At 40.1% G+C, this 13,615-nt stretch overlaps 1 protein-coding gene across 5 annotated transcripts in view; it reads left to right on the top strand.

Annotated features, from left to right (window-relative positions):
• Window positions 1-7,179: 7,179 nt before the first annotated feature.
• Window positions 7,180-13,615, top strand: part of ccdc88ab (coiled-coil domain containing 88Ab) — a 65,973-nt gene continuing 59,537 nt past the window's right edge. For all 5 annotated transcript variants that reach the window (XR_008829562.1, XR_008829563.1, XM_056395433.1 and 2 more), the window contains exons 1-2: window positions 7,180-7,884; window positions 8,017-8,117. Coding sequence is in view for 3 of the 5 variants with exons in the window: in XM_056395433.1 (XP_056251408.1) it covers window positions 7,822-7,884; window positions 8,017-8,117 (164 nt within the window). In the remaining 2 variants the exon portion in view is untranslated. The remainder of the gene's footprint in view (window positions 7,885-8,016; window positions 8,118-13,615) is intronic.

Below are 13,615 nucleotides of genomic sequence, written 5' to 3' on the forward strand. Positions count from 1 at the left end.
TGGTTTTGGCTGTTAAAATTTTATATTTGTCATTATATATATAACTGTTGTAAATTCTGCTAATTTATGTGTATGAATGATACATTTTAGGTAACAAATAAAGGAATTCAAGGATATAAATGACTCTTCTGTATGAAATTACCAAACATTTACCCCTTTACATTTACATGATTTATATGTCCATACATATAGCCTAACTGTCATGGACTCCTACTGTATTTCTAAATATAACTTATTTGATCATTTAAAAGAAAGCATATGTCTCTCAAAGTAGAACAGCATGAGCCTGTGCAGCCTATGATTCAAATATGCAGTTTGAAAACCTGACCATTAGGTGTCAGGATTACCCCACAAAGATCATCTTTCAGCTTGTAAGAAAGCTTATAAATTAACTCATCAACAGCCTCCCCAGCAGATAGTTTCCTGGCTGGCCGCTGGGCCCTCTGGGGTCAAGCTAGCCGCCTCCCCTGGCAGCTAACTTGCTGGCTAAGGTAACTGTTACTGCTACCTGTGAAATTTATGCTGAAAAAAAAACTACTCACTATGTGTTTCAAACAACAGCCAGTCCAGTCATCTGTCCGTTATAGACAGTTGGTAAATCAGTGACCTTGCTTGCTGATCAAACAGTCAGTCCAGAAGTTAGATTACCAGCCAGACAGCCTTCCAGTCAGTCAGTGAGACAACACGCTAACAGTGGGGCTGCTGCAGTTGTTATGGCAACAGATCAGTGTTAACAGCATCTCTAACACTCTCTGGATTACTTTCACACATACACACACTTGTGCACAATCAAACACATGTACACACTACAGCTAATTGCAGAGGAGAATAGCAGGATTTCACACAAGTGCACACACACTGAAATACACAAGCACACAGTCCCATTCTCACAAAGGTTTCTCCTGTTATTAGCTTGTTTCCATGGCTCCAGGACACACTGAGATGTCATTATTACCGAGCAGAGCCATGGACTATTAGTGCGTAATGGACCAGCTAGTGTTTTGTGGTTGTCTACAAGGATTATAAACAGCTCAAGGGAGGATGCTCTGTTGCTTTGTCTTGAAGAGGTTTTACTTTTTCGAGAATCTTCTTGTATAAATGTCAAGTCAACCAACATAGAAATCAATTTGTCAATTATCACTGTCTGTCAATCTATATATCAGTCCATGTCCAGTTATCCTACAGAGACCTCTGTGGCCCTTGAAATTATTTGGACCACTTTTTTAAAAGAGTGTTGTAATGTGAATCATCACTGGATGCACATTTCAGTCCAGCAAATTGACCAAGACAGACCACACAACACAATATTAAACAACACCAGTCTATTTAAATGTATATTTTGTTCTTTGTAACATCAGTGGTACAATTTTTGGAGAATGTGTGTTGTGTGTGTGCTTCAGTCACTTCAGGACTGATTTTCATGCTGCAGTGTTTCATGAGGTGACAACAGGACAGCCTGCAATGATCTCTTTTATACACACACACACACACACACACACACACACAAAAAAAAAAAAAAACACACACACACACACACACACATACATGAACACACACATACACATGCAGAATCCACAGGATTTTCAGTGGGAGTGACAAATGTGGTTTTTCTGGGCCTTGGTTGTGACTTTAAAGGGAGATTATCTCTCATCCTAAACATCCAGTGAAAGCTTCACTGAAGACCTTTTTCATGTGGAAACTAGTGACACATTTTTTGACTCATTTTTGACTGAAATGACTGCAGCATTGGGCATGTTCCAACAGTTATGTAAAGTTGCTTGCATTCATTCTTTTCTTTGGTTGAAGAGCATCTCACATTGCTCCTTTCTGTCCATGCAAAGACAGTAATTGGATCCATTCTTATGGAGTTACATTTGTCTCAATATTATTTGTGTGAAAAGATTGGCAATCTGTCTGTAAATATAAAACACCTTCCACAAATACAAAAAATACATTTGTAAACTCACACTCAAACTGCACACACAGAGTCTGAGAGAGAGAGAGAGAGAGAGAGAGAGAGAGAGAGAGAGAGAGAGAGAGAGAGAGAGATGTCCTTGCCCTGCAATGGAAAGTACTTTTATTTAACATATTTACATGTTCATAGGAATGCCAGAGGGGGAGAGCAAGGAGCGCTTGATTTAATTACATTCAGATGCCTGACAGGACCACATACGCAGGCAATGACTTACTAGTTCACCTGCAGCTCCAGAACCGCAGGTAGGTCTGCTACGCTCTGTCGCTGTTTTGACATGGGACCTGTCCGGGTTAAAGTTAACTTTTAACAGACTTTTTTTGCTGTTTTGGCAGAGGTCTGCTGGAGCAAGTGCTAACGTTAGCTAATACCCTAATTTGAGCCTGTATAGGTGTTGGGGGACTAAGTTGTTTAAGCTAGCTGCCTCCCTCATATGTCTTGTACGTATGTAAAATAGTTTGTAAAGTAATTACATACAGTATATATACCTCAAAATTGTACTTACATACTGACTCTCTATGAGCTCTCCATATACAGTTCAATGGAAGGTCAGCTTTGTCAGTATGAAGCTTCCATAATAAATGAAACTCACAGGATCAGTCTATTGATTTGATGCAGATTAGAAAACCCCTGTGCCTGTGTGTGTGTGTGTGTGTGTGTGTGTGTGTGTGTGTGTGTGTGTGTGTGTACACTGCTTGGATATAATGATTCATAGATGAGTGGGTAAGTGTCTAAGCCTGTGTGATACATGCACCATAAACAACAGGCTGATGCAGTGCTAATTGACCAAGCCAGATTAAGATTCAATGATTAAAGAAGAACATGGACAAAACAGACATCAATGCAACAAAAAGGAATTTTGTATATACTGAGGGTCTTGATAATACCATTATGACTATGTTTGATGACATAAAGCAAATAAGATAGTTATGATAAAACCAAATTCAGCGGTATTGAGCAGTTTTTGGGTGCAGTACCAGAAGAAAAGTATTGTTTGCAGCTTGTATGTTGAAAACATGAAAAACGATTTCAGCATCAATCAACCCCCCTTGCTCAAAACAAAATCAATCGTTATTTGGTTTTGTCTTAAAAGAAACATTCTCATGAAGCACACCGAGTACAACTCTGCCCCTGGAATTCCTAAATATTGGCTCCCTGCAGTGTTGTTGATCTAAAAACCCTCTCAGATAAGACTCATCATGAGGACCTCTGACTCTCTTGTGGCTTGTGATGGGTTGAATGGTGTAAATATAGTAAGAAAACAATACAGGCAAACAGGCAAAGACAAACCAGAAGGCCCTTCAATTTAAATACCCATGATAAACAAATGTATAGCTAGTAAAAGAAAAAGAAAAAGGAAAAAAATAGTTTTCATTAATAGTCTAAAGTCTTTACACTTATAAGCTGGACCACAGCTCGATGTTTGAAGTGGGAGAAAAGGGAAGTATGTTGCTACAATGATGATATAACAGTAATGCAGCTCTAATGTAGTTCTATGTCTCTCTGGGTTAAAGGATGCATCAGAATTTTATAGTAGATTTGCAGGATGCAAAGGGTTGGGACACAAACACACACATGCACACGTTTATTGCCCTGCCCCTGTAATGTTATACAATTAGGCTTTGACTATGCCACGTGGGTCTTAGTCATTTCAACTGAGATTTGAGTGTTAGAAAAAATAATGATACCATGAGTAAGATTCCCAATCACTTCGGTCACCTCCTGGCATTTCGTGAAGTAAATACTGATGCCTGATTGACATGAAATTTGGTATAAATACTCATTGTCCTCACATGATGAATCCTTATGTTTTTAATACCATATTTGTAACTTTGTAAAAATTATTGTCAACCGAATTCCATTAAATTTTTTAAACTTGCACTTTTATTCAGACTATGTTGTTTGGTTTTGACTTTTTATGTACTCGAGAGCATGAGAGATCTGAACTCTCCTCATCCATAAAAACATAATTTCACTTCCCCTTTTCCTACAGTTATCAGTCATATTACCTTATCATGGGAATTCAATAAAGGTTATATGTTACATGAAGGAAGAGAAAATGGTAACTACTCAAACAATTCTGCCCAGCATTACTCAGCCCACCCTGCATTCAAGGCCACATGACATCAACTCGGCTCCAAATCAGAATGTTTGTGGTGACTTGTAAATTCCTGTGAAATAACTAACAGGAAACAGCAGTCATCGAAAGAAAACAGCAAGAGAGTTTTATCTGAGAAAGGACCTGCAAGGTCACCCAGTTGTTCAGAGAGTGAAAATCTTTTTTTTTTTTTATATGTTGATTTCACAGCAGCACTGCAGTGGGTGGATATTTTCTATCCTTGGGCCCAATTAATAACAACTAGAGAAAAAAAATCCATGTGTTTCCATGTGCTCACTAGTGCTGAGGAGATTTAGCAAAAAGAGGTGGTTGGTGGGTTTCCACTGGGTAGCATATGTGTTTGAGAGGAATGCTGCTGTGGGTCTATACAATCACTGAGTCATTGGGTGGAGGTGGATGCTGCTTTGTGAACAAAACTTAAAAGCATCATGAATAATAGATTTTTGATGAAGCAGGCAGGGGCACCCTGTTCAATCCAAGGTTAATGAATCCCACACCAACACAAAAAAATGCTAACACACAATCACTGACACATTGAGCTTTACAAAAATATTCATCTAATCATCCACAGTAATAGAGCGGCACATAACTGTGTTCAGGCCACTACGTGGGTAAGCAGGCACTACACGAGCCATGAAAGGTTTTCATTATCTGCGTCAGTGTTTAATCGTCTGCTGGGGTGATAGGGTTAGCAGAGATGTGAGTTGCCTCAGAAAAGGGCTAAATTTGATTCGAAAAGATTTGGTTTGAATAGATTCTGCAGCAATTTCACATTTTTACTTTACATTATCAAAATAAGATATTTAACTTGATTTCCAAATGGAAATTGAATTTTGTGGGAGCAATAGCCAATGGACAAAAAAATTACGAGAACAAAATATAAAAATGAATAAAAGGCTATGAAAACCTTTTTTCTTAATTTGCTTCTTACTCTAGGCACTGGGTTCCTACATGAACATTTCCTGCCAAATTTGTCAGTTTTGATTATTTCACATGAGAGTTTCTGTATTCTATTTCTTCTCAGTGGTTTGAAGTGCGTGGGTCTGGAATGAAAAAAAAGTGTTGTCACATTTATGCATCTCTACCAATCCAGATGTGGCCACATTTGAATCAAAATGTGATGACAGATGTGGGGCTGTTTGCTTAAGTTGCCAGACCACTGTCAATCAAATCTGTCAAAACAACACCCACCCAGCTGTGATGACGCAGATAAACTGAGTTTTTGAAAGTTAAACATTTAGTTTTTTTTTTTTTAAAACTTCAAATTAATTCAATAATAAATATTTAATGTTATAAAGAAATACTTAAAGCCAGAATATGTACATTGTGAAGAAAAAATTCATTCATCTGATGAAACACACTCTAGCACAGTTCAATACACTGAGGGTTTTGCTGCTACATCATGATCATGATCATTTTGTTATTGCCTAAACAGAACCAGATGGTTAAAAGCAGAGCCTGATTTGCCTGATTGACCTGATGTAACATCTACATGAAGATACAGATTTCAGTGTGAGTGACAGACAAGCTGCAATGTACACTGTAACCTCCTGATGTGCTCTCACTCACCTTTCATCCCTCTAATCAAACCTGTTTTGCAGAAAAAAAGACACAACAGATCTAGTCGGGATCTCATACTGTACTGCCTCAAGCTCAAGCACCATCAACAGCGACCGTTATTCTAAATGCAAATGTGAACCTCTGCTTATCCAAGAGAGCTGCTGCTGCTGCTGCTGCTGAAATGTGCTTATTAAAAGTTTTAAGGGAACATATATAATCCATTCATTCTAACTAGATTCCTGAGAGGTGAGCCAGGTCCCATGTTCCCAAATCAGTGATCTTGTTTTAATTGGCTATTTGGCCACACGTCCTCTGCTGCCTATTCACACCAACAGAGCCATTCATCAGTTGTTGATTAGGTGTCTGCTTCATCTATAGTGATTAACCTGGGTCTGGAATTATCTTTCAGTCATTACCTTGCTGCTGATACAGCTGAAAGTTCACCATGCATTTCTTGCTGCAAAATTGTGGTTGATAACTGCACATATCACAGTAAGTCCCCATTACAGAACTTCATGCAGAATTTTCATATGATAAATCTGCCAATTATTGTCTTAATTAAATGTGCAGCCTATAGAATGGCCAAGAGCCAAGCCACAGTTTCCTGAAGCCCAAGGTAACTTCTTCTACTTTTTTCAACTTACACACCAAAACCCAAAGATATTAAGTTTACAATGATATAGAATAGAGAAAAGCAGTAAATCTTACATTACATTCGTAATTTTGATTACATCAAGTATCAAAATAGGATGTGATATAGAGCAACAAACAATTCATTGAAAGAAAATTAATCTGCAACTAATCAGTTAATTGTTCAATGTTATTTTTCAAGCAAAAATGCCAAAATGTGATGATTCCAGGTTCTTAAATGTGGGAATTTCCTGCTTTACTTAGTCTTTCATAATAGTAAATAGAATATTCTGGGGTTTTGGACTGTTGGTCGGCCAAAACAATACATTTGAAGTCATCAGCTTGCTCTGGAATATCGTGATGAGGTGTATTTTTCAAAGTTTTCTGATGTTTTACAGACCACACTCTCTATATAGTTTGATAGAGCTCACAGAAGTCCTTTACTGTACATTTACAGTAGACTGTGCACTACCCACAAGGTGTCAGTAGCCCACTTGCCTTCATGCTGTAATGTACTGTGATGTAAGGGCAGACAAAAGGTAAGCATGGTTCCGTGAGTATTTCTACTTCCCAAGGAATAAAACAAGCAAAAAATGTTTAGTATGCCATTCATCACTAGAGCTGCATCTAAACTTATTCCCATCCCCTTTTATTTCTGTATTATTCCTTAAAAGCCTTTGCTTATTTCCAACACAGCTCTTCAAATAATTTAACTGCACTAGATGAACAAATGTTTTCTGAGAACCTTTACTCACCCTAAGACGGAAATCTAAACAGAAAAGGGATGCTTTGATCAATGCCCTATTTTTCTTTCAGAGCAAAAAGAGGCGGAGGGAGATGCACAGGAGAGGCAGAGAGAGGGAGGCGGTCCTCCAGTGTCCTCCAGTCATCCTCTCTACTCCCTGTTCAGTAGTATGCAGCATTTGAACGGAGGCAGACAGGAGGAGATGAGTAACCGGTCAGAAATGACTTAACAATAAATATGAGGAGTAAGCTGACAAACTGAAAACCGGAATATTAAACCTCTGGATTTTTCCGCACTGGATATTTTCTTTTCTGTAGTCGTGTTGGAGGAATATTTCCCTTTAACGTTAGAGTCTCCTGTTTGAGCCAGGATCTTTTTTTTTTTTTTTGCCAGTAACGGTCCTTTTTCCTGAGTAAACCGCTAGCATAAAACCATACCTGGCGTAGGTCTCATGCAGTCTCTGTTCACCCGCCTCTGTAGACAGGTCGCTAAATTAGATCACATTTTTTAATTAAAAAAAATGTGATTTCTTGTCCTTTCCATGAGGTAGCCAAACCCCGTCGTTGGCATCTGAAACAGCTGGGTCGTGTCGAGAAGATTGTGGATTAACGTCTCTTTTTTTTTTCTTCCTCTTAGAAACCTCGGACGTGTTTCACTGGCCTTTAGCCAAAATGAGCGTCGATTTAATTGAATCAGCTACATGAGTGGAGTCTAAACAAACATACATTTCTCCCAAGGAGTGCATATTTTTTTCCATATCTGCTGAAATAAACGGCGCCAGTTGCCCTGGAAAATATGGAAAGCGAGGTTTTCACCCCTTTGCTGGAGCAGTTTATGCTCACGCCTCTGGTCTGCTGGGTAAGATCCCTAATTACCTATTCAAACGTGTGTTAAGCCCACTAATTAAACACCCCTGCCCTGCGAAAGCATTTCTTTTAAGTGTTTATTGATTATCTTAACACTTATTTGCATTGTCCCATTTCTTTTCAGGTGAAGACAGTCGGGCAGCCGACAGTGACCGATGGCACCAAATTATCGGAATATGTTGAATTAGTGGATGGGATTTACCTGAACGAGATAATGCTTGAGATGTAAGTAATCTGACACACATTCAGAAATCTTCCAGACCAATCTGTCCCCTGCATTGGCCACTATAGTGTAACAGGATTGGGCAAATGAGGGCAAGCCAATGTTGGGTCCTCAAACGCACCACGAATGCCTCAGAACCATAATACAATAGCCACATCCAATAGTTGTATAAATAGATGTGCAGTATATGCATTTTTGTGTAGTGTCTATTGGTGTGGAGGTGGGTTAAGATCATACTCACCCTGGGGCAATTTGTGGGGTCATTCCCCACGTGAGCAAATTAAGCAATTCTTCAAGGACTCCAGCCTCAGTCCAGCACTTGAAATTGAATTGAAGTGAATGTAGGCTAAGCACAAAGGGACCTTGTATTGGGGGCAATGATGGGTCACACTGTCAGAAATCTTTGCAGACAGCTATTGTTAGGATCCCTCGGAGCTGTGCAGATTTTTCTGCAAACACCCATGGTAGAAGGAGGCAGCAAGCAGTTCCACAACTTCCCCTGCCCCCTTTTTTTTTTTTTTTTTTTTTTGTGTCAGTCACCCTATACTGTCATCTGCAGCCGACTGGGGGAAACACCCCGCCCCTAGAAGCTGCAGTGCTCACATTTCCTGCTGTGCTGTAGATTAAACTAGGAATAGTAGCCTTAAGTGGAGAAACGGTGGCAGCATCACAGAATCTGGAAGAAGATTACACAGCATTGCAGCATTTGTTTGACTTTATTTAATTAAAAGGGAAGAAGATGCTATAGCAGGTCCTTTGATGATGAGACGGGGTGGCTGCTGGAGGAGGCTGAGGCATTAGATGTTAAATCTGTCTATCTTTCCAGTCATCTCCTAACATATATATAGCACGACACAAGACAATTTTCCTTTTTCTTTGTCTGGCTCCAGAGTGCTGCTTCCTGCCAGCCAAACATTTTTTCATATTTTCCGATAATGCTACACTCTACAGTGTCAGCATTTACCCCTCCTGCTCGCCTGTCTAGGGAGCATTCAACCAAGCTTGCTTCCAGTGGAACTGATTTCCTCTTCTCGAGAGATTCTACTGTGTTGCGCTTTAATGGGATAACTACTTGTGTGAACTCGCGTCCGTGTCTCATAGTTAGTTTGGCAGAATTGTAAGGATAAGAGGAAGCAGGTCTTCTGTACAAATCTTTCTTTACATTTGTACATGTGCAGAGTTTACTTTAGTATCCAATGTGAATTGTTTCGAGAAGGATTAAGCTTCAGTTGTGTTGCATGAGGAGCTGATTAACCCAACTGGCTGTTTCCTGTCTCTGGTTGGTGTCCTCTTCTTCCTGCTCTTCCTCTGTTCTCGACCTCCTGCAGCTCTACGAAGCTGCCTGCCTTCAGGTTTCAACTACCAATTCCATCTTTCTTTCCCATGCTTGTTTTTCATCCTCCAATTTCTTCAGGCAGCTTCTAGACTATCAGAGGAATCCTTCAAACCAGAAAGATATTTACGGAGGCCAATGCAGGTTCAGTTGGACAAGGGCATCTTTCCTCTTCCATACATAGCCCCTTCAAAATTGTGAACAAGTCAGCAGTATTTTTAGAGTATTTTCCCCTATGGGACCTTTTATAGTGGAATGCAACCGGAAGGATACGAGGGGGAAGGGTTGGAGGAGTGAGCGAGACACCAAATGATTTTCCAAAATGGTTAAAAACCTTAAATATGATAGGAGGATGTGTGAAGAAAGTACAAGAGGGTGACGGTACAAGAGGTTTGCCAAGCCACATGGCAACTCCTCAGCTCTACATATTGAGACTAGGATGTTTGACCAGGTACCCAGTAGGATTTCTTTCTGTAAATAAAGGGAACGATCTAGATGTGTGGTTGGTTGAATGCTCCTGTAGAGAACAGCCAGCGTTGAGCTGAAATGAACTGTGACTGGCTTAGTGATCGCCTGACAGGATGTCGGGGATTGCCAGTCACAGCCAGCTCTGTGTGTTTATGTTTGCGTGTATGTGTGTGTGTGCGTGTGTGTGTGTGTGCGCACTTTTCTGCAGGGCTTCTGTGTCTGCGTGGGAGTATGTGTATCTGTGAGTCTTTTTTTTTGTGAGCATTTGGTTTTGGACTGAGGCAGCTGTTGGTAGTTGTCTTGCCCAGCCACCCTCCCACACAGAAGGCCTACAGTATTGGTCAGATGTTATGTTGGTGAGACTGCTCTTTGTTTGCCTCTCCCACTTTACCAGCACTGCGTGTTCACCTCCAGTAGGCTCAGCTAACTAAAATAGGCTGTATCATTAGCTAAAATGTATGTTACAGCTCATGGATCTAAACATTGCCGCTACTGCAGGGAATTTTGGATGGCGACACCCATCATGCTAGATCTTTTTATCCAGTGCTGTTTGTCATCTCTGTCTTACACTGTTACTCTCATTAAAGAAGCTTAGAAACCACAGGTGACTTTTCCACCTTCTTTAAAGAGCTCTAGGCGATAATTAATGGGGTTTGTATTTTCTCCCATTCTTGAGCTCCCACAAACACACTCTCACTTATACATATTGGTTTCTCCTCACCCCCTCTGTTGTGAAATCTGTTGTACTGAGTGTTAGTTGGGATTATGCTGCTTGCGATTGATCCAGTCGTGCTAAAAAGGCTCTGCTGGTGCTACCCTCCAGCCAAAAGCTGTTGTTTTCACTCAAAAGAAAAGATTAGAGTTCAGCACTGATACCACTGAAGTTGGAAGAAAAAAATCTGTGCAGTACTGTGTACACAAACCATTGGTAAACATGTTTAAATAATTTTACTTGAAAGCATTTATCGCTTTATCTCTGATAAACTTACAGTACTCAGACTGAAGAAACTTGAGCTTTTCACATTTTTACTGGTGATGCCAGCTGTTGCGGTATGAGCTCTAGTATTGCTCTGTGAATGTCTCTGTCTGACACTAAGCAAGAGACATAGGAGACAGACTGGCAGCAGTTGTCATCGGGACAGCATGGGACAGCATAGAGAGGGGAAAAAAAAGAAGAGAGCCCCCAGGATTATCTAACGGTTTGCTGACACCCAGATGGCACCCCCAACCCCCCGCCCTCTTGTGACTGACATTACCTAGCCAATTAGATTCCCTCCTCAGTGCTGTCAAACCAATTAGTTTTCCCGCTCAGCAAGTGGGGGCCAATTAAATTTTTGTCAGAGTGACAACTGTCCAGTTCAATTCTTTGCTTTCCTGCCAATTCTATAGACTGTTCAGTCACTTAATCCTCTACGGCCTGTTGGGCCAGAGTTATGTGAGTGAGGAATTAAAAAAAGAGATTTGATATGCCCTACTTGATTTTTGTTGTACAGTAGGTTTTGTTAATTAACTTAACTTGCACTTTTTTACACTGCATCATTGTGTAACCCAACCTCAACACTGAAAATTTGTCAAAAACAAATTGTTTGTTAATCAGGGTGAAGAAAGTGCCGGTGTGGAGAGGTAAAACATATGTGGAGAATGAAAAGAATGTTGTTATGCATGTTCTGAAGGCGAATGTTTCTGTTCAGACAGATCCATGCATGTCTATAAATCTGTCTGAATGGCTGCACACAGGGGAAATAAGCAGCATTTTCATCTTCATATTTTTCCTGCAGACAGTGACAGTGAATATGGATCTATTAATACTGACTGCAGATTTGAAAGTCTGTTTTTCTCTCAAGGCCACATTACATTAAATCCACTGTGTAGGCTCATACACAGGATGTAGTCCAAACTCCATGCCTGTCATCACTTCCTTTTATGAAGGAATTGGCTTTTCAACACGTTAGTCACACACAAACACTGTCGGAGCTTGACTAGTGAGCTTTGGAGAAGAGTTTTGGGTCGTAACAGCAACATTGAAAAATGTTTTTGTTTAAGTCTTCGTCTTTTTGAAGATTACTTTCTTTTGTTGAACCATGTCGTTTGACTCCCTTATAATTGGTATTGGTTTAACGTATGGCTTTTTTAGACAACCAACATTTTATTATTACTGGCAGAATGTAGAAATGGCCGCATACAAAGAGATGTTTGAGCTGGCTCTTCAGCTGTTGCTTATCACAAGCTAACATTTTTCTTTTCTACTTGGTTTGAATGAGAACTGAGAAGCTTAGATGATAACCGAGGTGGAGGCGGTTTAATGCATAAATGAAAAATTTGAAACCATACAGCGTGCAATATTCCCGAAGAACAAGGATCACTTTTATGGAGCTCTTTTAGATGTAATCAAGCATAAGACATGATTGCTCTTAATAAATTGAACTGATAAAACCTAAAATGGTTAGATAGCAAGTTTTTCCACACTTCACTAAAGAGTTTGACCATTTAACATGGACAAATTGTGTTTTGCAATATATCTTCCTTCGCTGGCTTCCTTCCTTGTCTTATTCAACTGTTTTCCTAAACTGTCATCTCTTTTCTCACCTTGTCTCTTCTCTCTATCCTTTATTTCTCCACACTTCAGTGCTTCTCCCTGTCATCCATCTTTTTCATCATCTCTCTTCTCTTCCTCCTCCTGCTGGGTTCTTTTTCTTCCTCATCCCTGTGTCTGCTGTTCTGTCCATGCCTCACCTCTCCTGCCCTCCTTCCTCTTCTCTCCTCTGTTTTCTTTGAGCAGCATTTTGAAGCCTTTGTTGGTTGTTTCTAGGGCTAGTTACAGCAGACATAGTTGGGATTCCAGCTGGACTGGAGAAAGGAGGCTGCCAGAGCTGCTGCTGGGGTGTCAGTCTGTTCGGTTCCCCCCTCTGCTGCTCCTCGGACTTTGAGGTCCACACCTCTTACATCAAAGTGTAGAATCGGACATTTATCTGACAACTCTCATAATCATCTTTGTGTGTTGCCATTCTGTCTGTGTCTGTCTAGCAGGAGGATGTGTATCAAGTCAGACAGGAAACAGCAGCTGTGACCTTGAGAGGACAAAACTTAACAAGACTATGTTAATGTGAGGCTCTCAAAACCTCAGAACCAAGGACATGTCAACCCCATAGGGATGTGTTTTAGGACTTGCTCTTAGTTTGCCAGCTCTAGCAATTCAGTTGAGCCAATTTACAATGGCTGAAATTTAAAGAAATGTATTGAAGCATTACAGATTTTTGTTTCTAATTTCCCATTCCCCTGCTTTATATTTGATCAAATTTGTCTGATCTGCCTCTGTTTTGTGTGTTAATTTGCTGTTGCCGCTTTTTGCTGTTTATGCAAACTCAACACTTCCTCCATCTGTTTCATGTTACAAGCCCTTCAGTGGCTCGGGGGACATAATCCCTTCTGTTCCCTGGAAGACTTTTGCTGTGAAGCATCTGCAGGAAGTGTTGAGTTTCATTAACGGAAGCTTAACATTGAGAATTATCAGCAAAGTTGATTTAATCAGTGACCAATTGTTTTGTCAAAAACTCAGGAACTCAGTCAGTATAGCATGACTATGTTGATGTGCCCAAGGAATTGTACATCATGATATATGCACCTCATAAGCCATTATGATAATGGCAATTTTGCCTCTTATTTAAAACGATGAATCATGATTCAATGTTTTATGGTCTA

This window comes from Seriola aureovittata, chromosome 14 (assembly GCF_021018895.1).
Source record: "Seriola aureovittata isolate HTS-2021-v1 ecotype China chromosome 14, ASM2101889v1, whole genome shotgun sequence".
NCBI classification, from domain to species: Eukaryota; Metazoa; Chordata; class Actinopteri; order Carangiformes; family Carangidae; genus Seriola; species Seriola aureovittata.